The sequence below is a fragment of the Rhincodon typus genome, chromosome 6 (assembly GCF_021869965.1).
Source record: "Rhincodon typus isolate 14 chromosome 6, sRhiTyp1.1, whole genome shotgun sequence".
Taxonomy (NCBI): domain Eukaryota; kingdom Metazoa; phylum Chordata; class Chondrichthyes; order Orectolobiformes; family Rhincodontidae; genus Rhincodon; species Rhincodon typus.
This window is the reverse complement of record NC_063337.1, coordinates 49,183,951-49,198,107: the sequence shown is the minus strand read 5'-3', so window position 1 is coordinate 49,198,107 and position 14,157 is coordinate 49,183,951. Positions and strand designations below refer to the sequence as shown.

The 14,157-nt window shown below is 42.5% G+C and overlaps 2 protein-coding genes across 3 annotated transcripts in view; both read left to right on the top strand.

Annotated features, from left to right (window-relative positions):
• LOC109935235 (interleukin-18 receptor accessory protein-like) overlaps positions 1-7,193 on the top strand; it is a 67,940-nt gene extending 60,747 nt beyond the window's left edge. The window contains 1 exon segment of the mRNA XM_048597953.1: positions 5,461-7,193. Coding sequence (XP_048453910.1) covers positions 5,461-5,804 — 344 coding nt within the window. The 3' untranslated portion in view covers positions 5,805-7,193.
• Positions 7,194-13,840: 6,647 nt separating this feature from the next.
• The window catches only part of slc9a2 (solute carrier family 9 member 2), an 83,543-nt gene continuing 83,226 nt past the window's right edge, over positions 13,841-14,157 (top strand). The window contains exon 1 of one of the 2 annotated variants that reach the window (XM_048598059.1): positions 13,841-13,869. The gene's annotated coding sequence lies outside the window, so the exon portion shown is untranslated. The other variant, XM_048598058.1, reaches the window with a different exon arrangement.

The window sequence follows — 14,157 nt, the reverse complement described above, 5'->3', positions numbered from 1 at the left end:
CTGGTGCTGCCTGGGCCTGCTGTGTTCCTCCGGCTCCACACTGTATTATCTCAGACTCCCGCATCGGCATTCTTACTATCTCTACCAATACCTTAGAATTTGTTCCATGGGTACTGGCCACATGCATCCCATGTCTACTGATATTGGACATCCGATATGTGATAGCCTCTAGGAAACCTCATGGCACATCTCTGATCCACTTACAGTAAGCTACCCGGAATGTGCCAGCAATTCTTATTGTAATGCTGCAGCAAGGATACAGTGCACAGAGACTCAGCCCCAGCTGATGGACTGGTCCAGGCTGCATCTCTGGGCTCTTTGTTCACTGTCACAGCACTCACTCACTCTGAACCTGCCTGAATACTCACAGGATCCTTGCTGTGAATTGCGTTGCCTTTTTGCTCTTCGTCCCCTCAATCAGAGAAACCAGGCTCCCTAAGTGCTGTAATGCCTTGCTGTTTAACACAAACACAAAGGCATGAGGTTTGTTGTGCTTGTCAGCAGGCCTCAGTCAAGTCAAAGAGGATCACAGCAGTAAGTCAAGGGCAGCCTCCAATACCAGTCTAAGGGCTTGGAGGCATTTAGTCTGCTGCTCAGGGGAAGGTACAGATTCTCCATAAAAAGGATGAGGAACTGAATGTAGGCAGCCTACCATCCATCTTGATTCTTTCTGCTTTTCTGTGGGCTTTTTTTTTTCTCCTGAAATGACAGCGAGGCGGGTATTAGGGAGATGAATGTGGGTGGTACAGCTGTTATTTTTGGTGCACCCTATTGAGTGATTTGGCAGCACAGAAGGCATGCACAGTTAGTGGCATTGGGTATTGGGGTGGGTGAGAGTAAGTGAGGGAAGATGTTGCAGGCAATAGTGGGAGGGATAGATCATGAGCCTTGGTTTGAGATGGGAACAGCAGCAGAGATAGAGCAAGTGAGGTTTCAGAGAGAAGATGGATGCACCTATGTAGGTAGTCATTGACCTTCTTCCTACAGAACTGCAGATGGCTGAGAGTGCTTTAACATGGGTAACAACCATGGGCCAAATTGGCACCGTCTGGTGTCATAGCCTTCACTGCTGGTCCTGAAAGAAAAGAAAGCCCAGTATATGTACTGCACTGTCCAGCTGGACCTCCAGGTCACATCCTGCAAAGATGGGGTGGCAATTTCCCCATCTTCCATGCCCATGGTAAATCTCAGGGACCATCGAAGGCATCTGTGGGTTGATGGTGCTTGTTGCGATACAGAACGAGCTTTTGAAGATGGTGCCGGCACAAGGGATGCCGGCAATTCTGGGACATCCTGCTGAGTGGCAATTTGTTCTGGGAACAGCGTGTGGCAAGATGGAGCCAGAATCGGACACGAGGGACTCCATTGGGATGGGTAGGTAGTTAATGAGATATGCTTGGGAGGATACCACAAAAAAATTTGCTTGGCCTCATGTTGGAATTGTCCCCAGCATATTCAACACACTTGGATGTAGCCAAAAGAAAACCCTCTGTTATTCTGAAGGGAGAGCTAGTCATTGTAAGAATGTAAGGCTCCACAATTAATACGGATATCATAAACAGGAGATCATTGGTCTTATGTTATACAAGAATAAGAATTTTCATGTGCTTATCATTCTGTCAGCTACTGGATTTTAGGCTTGTGTATATTGTGAAATATTGTCACCTGAGAAAAGGTCATCAGGACATTTGCAGCTGGTTGCACTTGTAATGTGTAATAAAGTGCATAAAATTAAGTTTAACTCAAAATTTTGGATTTCAAAGTGAAAACAACTCAGTTCCTAATAATTTTGATTCTCATTTGGAAGATGTGACTGCAATTCCATCAGGATTAATGCCAGGAATGTTATATGAATATTAAATAAAATCCACAAGTTCTTGAAATCTATTATAAAATCAGAGATGGTGGAAATATGTAGATCAGTTGGCAAACAAAGAGAGATACAAGTTATGAGATTTTGGCATCACTTTGTGACAGGTTCAGACAGGAGAAGCACTTGATGTGGAGATTTTGCACAATTTCCTCCTAGACATCAACGTAATCTAAGTGGAATTGAACTCAAAGTATGTGTACTGTACCCACTGGAGTACCTGATCTTATATGTTCACTAAAAAGTCCATTCATCCCCCAAAGAAGTCTCCACACAGAGAAATCCTTCCCAAGTCAGAGTGGCAAGTTTCTGCTGATTTCACATAATCTAGCGTTATTCATTGATACTTAGATTGGTGAGCAGTTAACTACATGCTGATCACGTTCTGTTTCTTATACTGCTGCTACAAACACTTTAAATGACTTGCAATTCAGTTTAAGTTGTTACAAATTGAGTAAATTCCACCAGAGTAGAAGACGCCTATATGGATTCAATTGATTGCTTGTCAGAGTCTTACCCCTATCAGGGGAAAATCAAAACAGTCAATTGAAACCAAGTAAAAAATAAGGCCAAGAACATTAAATCGTTCAGTTGAAGAATGATTCTGCTAATGTCTTGTTCCATGATTAATTAAGCTGCTTGATTGCAGTGCTCCATGTGAGATTTTACGTTAGAGTTAAATGCTTTGCAGAGAAACAAGAATGTGATCTCATTTTCTCAAAACGAGCATCCAGGAAATTCTGGGAGCACTTTGTTGATTTTGTGCCAAATGGAACCTGCACAGATTTTGGTCCATTAATACTATGCTGGCTGCCAAAGCTATTTAGACCATTCCAGAATAATGCTGGAGGGCTCATGTTCAGTGCAATCATAATAATGTTTGCTGTTTCCTGTGTAAGCCTCATTAAGTCCTTTTTTATTATTCACAAGCACAGTGTTTAGGGTCAATAGTACAAAGTTGTGAGTAGAAATGTTAGATCCACTCAGCAATATTTACGGAGAAACAAAGTTAAAATTTCAATCAGTGACCTTTCTTTAGAACTGGGACTTATGAATATAACATTATTTGCAGTGTAAAGCTAGAGAACGAAGAGGTAAGAGGCAAAATATCAAAGAAAGAACAAAGAGGAAGATCTGTAATCAGATAGATGACAGGACAAAACTTAAATAAAACAGAGCACAACAGTTCAAAGCAAAAGGATACAGTAAAACAACAATTTAGAAACAAAAGATTGGCCCCGAGGAAGCATAAATGGTTACAGCAGCAAAATGGGATGCTGGGAGTTGGTTAGCTCAGTTGGCTGGATGGCTGGTTTGCAATGCAGAGTGACACCAAGAGCACAGATTCAATTCGCAAACTGGCTGAAGTCACAATGAGGGTCTTGTCCTGTTGACCTTATCCCTTGCCTGAAGCGGTTTGACTCTCAGGGTACATCACCACCAGACATTTCTCACTGAGAGAGAAGCTATATGGTCCTTTGGGACTATTACAATACCATGAACCATAGATTGTTACCATGCAGAAAGAGGCCATTTAGCCTATCATGTCTACATTAACTCTCTGAGCTTTTGTCTTAGTGCTAACCTCTTGCCTTTTCTCTGTTACCTTGTATGTTACTTCTTTTTAAATAATCATTTAATGCCCTCTTGAATGCCTCAATTAAACCAGCCTTGACCATATTTCCAAGTAGTGCCTTCCAGATCCTAACGACTCTCACTATGTGAAAAAGTATTTTTCTTACCTCGCCTTTGTTTCTTTCACAAAATACTAAATCTGTGCCCTCTGTTTCTGCGCCCATATTTAAGTGGGAAGAGTCTCTCCCTAACTACCTTGTTCAGACCCCTCATGATTTTGAAAACTTTACCTCCTTGCTTTTGTACACTGCCTCAATTATTGAAGCCCATAATTCGGCATGCTCCATTAACTGCTTTCTCTACCTGTCCTGCCATCTTTGAAGACCAGGTCTCTATGGTCCTGCACACCATTTAGAATTGTACCCTTATCAGCGTTCCTGCTGATTTTATTTTCATCTGCAGCATTGACTTCTAATTGGTGTAGCTTTTGGATCAGCCACGCAGCAAAAAGAAACATTGCCCCTTATTTCATACTGTCTCTCCATGTTCTTTCTAGCAAAATGTATTACCCATGAGAATTTGTGGAATTACATATGTCTGGTGGGAGCAATTTTCCAACAATTTTCTTCACCTTAAACTATTATCTGAGTTTGGGTTTGCTAATATATTGCTATAATATATTGCATAGTTAATCCTCTGAATTGTTAACAATGTCATAACGGACTAAATTATTACATGTGTATGATTTTAAAAGCCCAGTAATAAATTAGAAATAAAAGAGCAATAATTAAAAACATGAAGCTTTTGCTGTGGTAAATTAAAATTAACTCTGGAACTGCAAATCACTTGAGAAAGCAAAACGCCTGTGAATTATTGCTCATACGATATTGATGGGGAGGGTAGATTCAGTCTCCTATTGTATGAGCAAATAAGAAAGATATAAAAACAGTTCTTAATGCAAATCAATGTTTATAATTAGAATTCATTCTTGTTTGCTGTAGTATGTTTAACCTTACTTAGAGTGAATTGAAGAGATAGAAAGAACTTCGGATGCTGGAGTCAGAGATAACACAGTGTAGAGCTGGAGGAACACAGCAGGCCAGAAGGGTCCCAAAACGAAACGTCAACTTTCCTGCTCCTCTGATGCCGCCTGGCCTGCTGTGTTCCTCCAGCTCCACACTGTGTTATGTTACAGTGAATTGAATCTCTTTTTGTATTATTTAAATTATTTGTTCTGGAATGCTTTATTTTTGTTTTGTGTACATTGAATTTAAGCTTATTCAGTTGCTTTAACTTGGAGAATAATGGCTCGTAGTGTGATTAGTTTTACACCCAGCAGAAACAACAGATGTGTAAAGTAGTATCCTGTGTTGTTTTTAAAGTGAATTATTCCAACAGGGAAGGTAATTATTAACGCTCAGCCATGTTGCTCCTACTTATGGTATGTATAAGGTTGGAAATTATAGTTCAGAAGATACACCAGCTCACTATGAATCTTCAGTTTGCTATGAACATGCTCCGGTTTCCTCCCACAGTCCAAAGATGTGCAGGCTAGGTGGATAGGCCATGCTAAATTGCCCGTAGTGTTCAGGGATGTGTAGATTAGGTGAGTTATAAGGGTTGGGTCTGGGTGGAATGCTCTGAGGGTCAGTGTGGACTTGTTGGGCTGAAGGGCCTGTTTCCACAATGTAGGGATGCTATGATTCTATGAAATAAGCTGGGAGAAAAGCCTGAGTGCTGTCAGCTCCTTGGTTCTCCAACAAAAATAAAGTGATGGAACATATCTGTAGAGTTATCTTCTCCTTTTAATAGGCATAAACAGTGCACTGACATCATTGTGAAGATTAAACGGAACTTTATTTGAGCCAGCTCCACCATACTTGAATTTACTTTTATTCCCTTCTGTTAGAGATTAAACAAAAGATGATGAGTGTACAGTACTGTAGAATTATGTAAACTTTACATTGTCATACATGAAATAGTCATATGTGTCATTGTTTCTTTTCTTTGTGCAGTTTACACAGAAGATGTTATTTCATGTATAAAAAGAAGCAGGAGGATAATAATAGTCCTCAGCCCAAATTATATTGCACGGAATGATTCAAGGATTTTTGAACTGCACACAGGAGTCAAAGGCATGCTTGATAATTACAAAACTAAGGTGATTTTGATAAAATTCCGCTCTCTATCTGACATTGTGGATCTTCCCGAAAGTGTAAAGAAAGCCATCACAGTGTTACCGGAGATAACGTGGAAAGGAAAGAAGTCTTTTCCCCCATCTTCAAAGTTCTGGAAGATGCTCAGATACCATATGCCAGTGAAGAAGAATGATATTGTTAAAAATCAGGTTTTCAGCTGAAACTTGCAGCCTAATTGACAAACTTGGACCTCACCGCAGTGTACAAAAACTGAAAGCACTGCGGATGCTGGAAATCAGAAACAAAAATGGAACTTGCTGGAAAAACTCAGCAGGTCTGGCAGCATCTGTGGAGAGAAATCAGAGTTAACATGTTAGGTCGAGTGACCCAACTGAAGTTTTTGCCTCACTGTATGCCTTCTGTATTTCTATTTAATTGTATTATTGTATTTTATTGTATTGTATTGTATATCTTGTCAAATGCATATGGAATACACAAACTCAGTCTTGTTCTTATTGCATTAAACATCACAATGTCATTTATGGCTCAATAAAGGGTCTGATAGTGTGATAGTTATGTTACTGGCATAGTACTTCAGAGGGCTGGACTTGATCTGGTGGTTTTCAATTCAGATCTGACCATCGATGCCATGCTAAAAATCTAGCATGAAAAACTATTATCTGTAACCATGAACCTGGATTGTATTAAACCTTAATGTCCTTTAAGGAAGGAGATCAGTTGTCTTCAACTGGACTATTTATGACGCCACATTCACAGCAATTTGATTCACCTTTGATTGCCTTCTGAAGTAGGCATTCAGTTGTCTTCAAGAAGGCAGTTCAGCACCACCTTCTCAAGGCCAGTTAGAAGTGAGCTAGAAATGCAGGCCTAGCCAGCAACACCCATGAGGGAGAGTTTACAAATTCGGTAGTGTTTGTGCTCCTGAGTCTAAAGATTGTGGGTTCAGGTTGCACTCCAGACACCTGAGGACCAAACTGTAGCTAGGTTGACACTCCAGTTTAGTTGCTGAGGGAGTTCTACACTGTCAGATGTGCTGACTTTTGGATCACATGATAAATTGAAACCTTGTTTGCTCAGTCAGATGTACCTAAATACCCCATAAGGCTCTTTCAAAGAAAAGCCAGGGAGTTATCCCAGTTTTCCTAGTCAATGTTTCTCTTTCAATTGAAATCATTAAAACAGGTTGTATGTTCAATATCACATTGCTGTGTCTCCTGTATTTGAAAGGTGCAGTTCAATGCTGTAAAGTGTATTGGGGTGTCTTGACGTCGTGAATGGTGCTACATTGTTTCAAGACTTTCTGTTTATAGTTTGAGATGCTGTGGCGACTTTACATTAGAATAAGTTAAAATGATTTCTGTATAGTATTGTTGTATTCCTGTATTCATTCTAAAGTTCCTGTTGTGATATTTTGATTATGTTCTGTTTTTGATGATTTTTTCTTAAAGCACAAAGCAACTTGATAAAATAATATTGTACAAAGTAAGTAACTTGACCATTAAAAGGGCATGGTCTCAGTTGATTACTTTTTTCCATTCTTGTGAGATAGGAAATGAGACGGAAACAAATAAATTACTTTGGTTAACTTATATGTTCACTGATGTCTACACATTGAAGCAGATTAAAAATCTGTATCTGGCCCCATCTCACCAAATGTTTTAGTCCAAATTTGAGAAGTTGGAATAAGGACATAGAAAGATGTGAAAAACTCAAGGCTGAATCTTATGTTTTTTAGCTGAGTCGAGTTTTTTGAAGGGATTGTTAAGGCAGTTCTCTCACCAAACTTGCTGTATTAATTGCCTACCAGCCCTTATGGCATCTCTCACATTTCAGTTCTGTCCCATCTTAACAAGCGCACTTCCTAGAATAACTCACCAGATATCCACCCAAAGACTGGTGTACATTGCACCCATGCCATCTTTGAAAGGCCACCATGCACCCAGACGAGTAGTAGCAAACTAACATTTACCATCACTGGTGACGTCATGGCGTATCAGCCCCAAAGCCATATAACTAGCCTTTACTTTAGTGCTGCCCTGACACTATTGATCTATGCAGGGCCACGTCTTGCCATTGTCCAGTAGGGGATTAGCAAATACAGATAAACAATCAGACAAATACAAAGACAATATCATGAGCTTTTATTTACATGTGGGAACAAAAACAAAGCCAACAGAAGTCCTATAACCAAATTTAGAAATCATGAACAAAAAAATGGAACAGTTAACAACTGTCAGCTGCACCCAACTCTCTTCTATTGGAAGCAGGTGCCAATGAGGTTCTGTATGGCGTTTAGTGTCCAATGCAGTTGAGATCTGTAATGAACAATATCAGCTTCCTCCTCCCCAGTGTCTTGGTCCCCTTACGGGAAGATTTCTCCCATTCACCCAGTTCTTCAGCATCCAGGACATTGCCTCATGCATTGCCAACTCCAGTCGTGCAGAGCACAGCACACCAGGATGATGCGGCACACTCTGTCAGGAATATACTGGAGGGTCACCTACCCCAGACTGATCCAAGCAGTGGGACTGCACCTTCAACTGACCTATACTTTGCTCCACCATGGTTCTGTTTGAGGCATGAACAGTATTAGGCATGTGCTCCCCATCAGTCAGCAGTTAGCCCAATGGTGTCATGAGCCGTTATCACAGTGGATAGCCCATGTTCCCCTGTAACTAACCTTATAAGATTCCTGGTCCCTTAAATGCACCAGGTACGTGAGAGAGTTCCAGGATGTAGGAATCATGGGAGGTGCCAGGGTAGTGCACACACATCTTCCAGAAGTGGTAACAGTGATTATCTGAATATTAATTAAGTGCAACCTTGCCCTGTTGATGAATTCTGCAACATTTTGATATGGCCCTCTCAGTGTCACATGCATGCACCCTTCATCTGGTGGAGCCCAGCTATATTCTTGAATCCAACCATCCTTGTCTAGGAGCAGCAGAATGAACTGATGTGGCCTCACACAAATGGCTTCAGTTACTGTCCTGATGCACTTGTGCCTACAAGGTTCACAGATCCCAAGCACATCACCCATCACTCCCTGGGAGGAGCCAATCACACAGAACTTCAGTGCTGCAGTGACATTCACAGCCACTGGGAGATGATGACCTCCCACGTCTGCACCTCTCAGATCCCACTCCAGCAACTGGCACAATGCCATCCCAACCTACTGGGACATATGGACCGTGCTTCGTCACTGTGCCTTGCTGATGGACAGGAGATGGAGCCAAGGCTAGATACTATATACAGGTGTTGGTTAGCTCAGTTGGCTGGCTTGTGGTGCAGAGGGATGACAGCATGGGTTCAATTCCCACACCAACTGAGGTTATCATGAATGACTCACCTTCTCAAACTCTCCCCTCGTTTGAGGCATGGTAACCCTTAGGCTAAATCACTACCACTCGTCTCTCTGATAAGAGACCAGGTCTGATGAGAGACCACTCTGTGACCACTAAATACCTGGAAACTGTATGCATAAGAAACAGGCAATGCAATAATTGCAAATCCAATGTAGTGGCAACTTGCAAAGAGCAGCTGCATGCTTTGGTGGTTATACTATACTATTGTCCAACAAACATGCTCCTGTACTTTCAGTCATCAACCTGACATTTACCCAGCCCACCCTGGGCTGAGTTCCAGCCATTTTCTAGTCATACTTTGCCTCCAGAGAAAGGTAAGTGGTAGCTGGAAACACAGATCATGCTGCATATCATTGGCATCAGGCCCAGCCTCAATGTCACATATTACCTTACATTACCTCCAATGAACCAGAGCTACCACATTGAACTTCGCCTACCATTATACTCCCTGAGTCTCAACATTATACCTTGATGATGCCCACCCTGCTGCATTACACTACACTCAGTTGTGGTCTCAGTCAATTACCCCTCCCCATAGTCTACCATGCCTTTGATGCTGTTTCTAGTTCCTCCCCATTCAATTTGAGATTCTCCCCCATCACCATTCTTATCCCCACACCTATAAATGCCTCTGCTTTCCCCGCCCAGTCTTGACAGACCCAACCCTTCTGTTATTGGTGCTCACAGCCCCAAACAGACTCATCCCCAACTCTTTAGCAATATCAATGGATGGTCACCCAGGACTGTAATCACCCCTGACCTGTGACCAATTCTGATGATTAGTCCCTAGACATGACTGAGCAGAGCCCTGGCTGCTGTGTTCTGTGCCCAGATTAGAGATACATGATTTCCCTAACTGCTTGGGCTAGTCCCACAGGACTGACCACTGAACTCACCCACCCACCCTGAAATGAACTGGGACAGATCCCTGGACCTTGAGGGTCCCAAACAGATGACTGACCAGGATGGATTTAAAGGACTGTGTGCAATTTGTGCCTGTGACTGATGGTACGGCACCCCATGACAGACAGCAAAGCCCCCTTTGACTTGACAGAGAACTAGCCTCCAACAGGTTCTGCCATGTCCATTGGGTTTATGTTGCTGTCTCTGTGTGTTATATAGCAAGATGGTGCAACCAATACATACCAATTGTGGCAAGTGAAATAATCCACAGAGGCCAGTTTCCCATCATGAAGTCACCTTTTATTTATATGTGCATAGAACTTGATGCTGATCCAGTTTGCTGAGAACTAGCTCTCAGAATGAACAGAACTCTGACACTCCTATTTATATCTGTCAGCCAGGGCTCCCTGATTAGACCAGATAATATCCCCAAGTCAGAACTCATATTCTATGAAGTCTGACCTCATTATAGTCACTATATCCCTCCCCCATCTAAGTGTGAGATGTAGGCCTGTTCATTTTCTTGTAGCCTTTTCTGGGGCATTTTTGCACAGGGTCCAGTTCCAATGAATCAGCCTTGGACACGGGCGGCAGTACAAGACCATAGCTTGCCTCTTGTGTCCGGAGCTTCTAGAAATAAATTCCTCCTCTTCTTCAGGTGATAAAGGCATCAAAGCTGTGATATTCTCCGTATTCATCTCAGACTCTGAGGTTTCTTCGACAGTAGACAGAAAAGGAGAACATATGCATTCTGACAGCCTTTCTGGCTGTTCTGAGGGGCTGAGTATGTTTTGTCTCTGCTCTATTTGTGAGTTTGCAGCTTCCATATTGTTCAGGACCACCTCACCTACCTGAACTTTGTATGTCATGGGACCTGATTTTGTGTCATCCATGCCTCTTACCCATGCAGGGCTATTTCTGTGGATTGGCACCAAACTTCATCATCCAGCGTGCCTCTCTCACTTAGAGGAGTCTTGTATCCGGCACTGAATTTCCTGATGCTGTTTCATTCTTCCTCCCAAGTCCAGGAAGCTTAGATTTAATTTGGTGCAGAGTCTTCTCCCCAACAACAGCACTGCTGAAGCTATGCCTGCAGTTGCATGAGGGGTGGTCAGTAATTGAATAGGAACCGGGACAGTTTGGTATTGAGTGAAGCTGTAGGCTGTTTCTTTAAGCCTACTTACAAAGTGATGGCCCTTAAGACCGGATATTTTTGCCTCCACAGTCTGATACTGTCAGCGGTGACCAGAAAGTTTAAAATCAGAACAGGCTCTTCTGGTGACGGCACCACTGATGTTGTATCTGCCAGTGGGAAGCAGCTCAAGGCATCCGCATTTGCTCCTTAGCTTCCCAGAAGGTGCTCCACCTTGTAATTGTATGCACTTAGAATGAGAGCCCATCACTGTTTTCAACCTGAAGCTATGGGTGGCATGGCCTTGTCCTCTTTGAGAAACGTAGCAGGGGTTTGTGGTCTGTTACTATTGCAAATTTATGTCTGTAAACATGTTGGTGGAACTTTCTCACACCAAAGCTGACCGCCAAACCTTCCTTCTCTATCTGGGCACACTTGTGCTCTACATCAGCCAATATCCAGGAATCATACCCTCTCGGACGTTCCTCTCCATTGGGCCATCTATGAGCCAACACTACCCTGATGCTGTACGGAGACCATCGCATGTCAGCACCAGATCTCACTTGGGATCATAGTGTGCCAACATCAAGACAAGGCTGTGTCTTGGTTATAAGACCATTTCTAAGGCTGACATTTTTTCAATAGTAGATGGAAGGATGCCAGGTTAGAGGCCAGGTTACATATCAAATTTCTGTAATAATTCACCAACCCAAGGAAGGTCAGGCCCCTCCACTAGCTTTGCGTACAAGTGAGGGATTGGGTATTTATCCAGCTGTGAGACGCAGTTTACCTTTTGTTTAAAATCCCCACAAGGACGAACCGCGCATCAGGCTTCACAATCAGTAGGACCGGTGCTGCCCATTCCACAAACTGTACTGGTTTGATAATTACTTCACTTTCCAGCCTTCTGATTTCTGCCCCTACTTTTGACATAAGGCAAATGGCAATGGGTGGGCCTTGCAGAATTGTGGAATTGCTCCCTGGTCAAAACGCAATCGAAAGATGTTGACGCAATCAAAGTGAATCTTTCCCAACCAATTTGATGCCATCAGGCTTGGGCCTGAGCATATTACTAAAATCAGTGGTAACTAAAACAGTTGCTTCTCATATGAGACAACAAGGTGCAGGGCTGGATGAACACAGCAGGCCAAGCAGCATCATAGGAGCAGAGAGGCTGACGTTTCGGGCCTAGACCCTTCATCAGAAAAGGGGGAGGGGAAGGGGGTTCTGAAATAAATAGGGAGAGAGTGGGAGGCGGATATAAGATGGATAGAGGAGAGGATAGGTGGAGAGGAAACAAACAGGTCGAAGAGGCGGGGATGGAGCCAGTAAAGGTGAGTGTGGGTGGGAAGCCGCACCTCCATCTCCTACCGACCAACCTCATCCCGCCCCCTTGACCTGTCTGTCCTCCCTGGACTGACCTATCCCCTTCCTAACTCCCCACCTACACTCACCTTTACTGGCCCCATCCCCGCCTCTTCGACCTGTTTGTTTCCTCTCCACCTATCCTCTCCTCTATCCATCTTCTATCCGCCTCCCACTCTCTCCCTATTTATTTCAGAACCCCCTTCCCCTCCCCCTTTTCTGATGAAGGGTCTCGACCCGAAACGTCAGCCTCTCTGCTCCTATGATGCTGCTTGGCCTGCTGTGTTCATCCAGCCCTGCACCTTGTTGTCTCGGATTCTCCAGCATCTGCAGTTCCTACTATCTCTGCTTCTCATATGAGACTGGAACCAAAAGTTGTACCCTTAATCCGTAAAAGTTCCTCTGTATAGCTTATAGAGTCATAGAGTCATTCAGCATGGAACAGTCCCTTTGCTCCAACCTGTCCATGCTGACCACAATCCCAAACTAACTAGTCCCACCCACCTGCACTTGGTCCATATACCCCCAAACATTTCTTATTCACGTACTTATTTAAATGTCTTTTAAATGTTGTAACTGTACCTGTATCCACCACTTCCTCTGGAAGTTCATTCCACACACGAACCACTGTCTGTGTAAAACAATTGCCCCTCATGTCTTTTAAAAATCTTTCTCCTCTCACCTTAAAAATATGCCGTCTGGTCTTGAAATCTCTCACCTTTCGGTAAAGACATCTGCCATTCACCTTATCTATACACCTCATGATTTAATAAACCTCTATAAGGTCACACCTCAACCTCCTATGTTCCAGTGAAAAAAGTTCTAACCTAGTCCTATCCAGCCTCTCCTTATAACTCATATCCTCCCAGTAAATCTTTTCTGAACTCTCTCCAGCTTAAAAATATCCTTCCTATAACAGAGCAACCAGAACTGGATACAATACTCCAGAAGAGGCTTCACCAACCATTCAGATAGGATTGCAAATAATTAGTGTATTGTATTGTTTTGTACACGAATGGGACTAGATTACTTTAGGATATCTCGGCAGCATGGATGAGTTGGACTGAAGGGTCTTTTTTCACTGCTGTACATCTCTATGACTCTAAGTGTAGGCTTGCCAATTAGATACAGAAATTAAGAGATATGAAGCAAACGTTGGAGCACGACACATAGGAAAGTAACTTCCAAATCCAAGTGTCCAACTCTGGGACTGTCTTTGCTGAAGCTGCATGATGAAGCAAAAGATGTAAAGCTTGTAATTATGTTGAACAGTTTCAGGATTAATAATTATGCATTCCTGTTGCCATTTCAAAATGTAATGTCACAACTTTGCTTGCTGATTTTTTGACAGAAACACAATTTTCACACCTAAAATTCTCATCAAACGAATAAGACCTCTTCTGTTTTTATTACTCCAGTCTTCTCTATAAAAACAAAAATCTGACATAAAAACAGAAAATACTGGAGAAACTTGGCAGGTCTGGTGTCAGAGGATTCTGGGTAATCCAAGATGGAGGACAGGAAAAAAATTGTGGTTTAAGAGCTGCTCCTTTTTTGAGGTATTTTCAGTGTTGGAGCTGATTTCCTCAAATTCTAGGAGCAGTAATTAGTGTTTTATAAGGTGTTGCTTTGTTTTGGAATTTTGGAGGGAAAAAGATCAAAACAACAGCACTTTAAAAAAGGAGGAAAGCAGACAAATGCAATGGCAGTGACCACATGGGAAGGGATTCAAACAGAAAGCAGTGTGACTCAGCACAATTACTGCTTCTGCTGTTTGATTTCAAATAT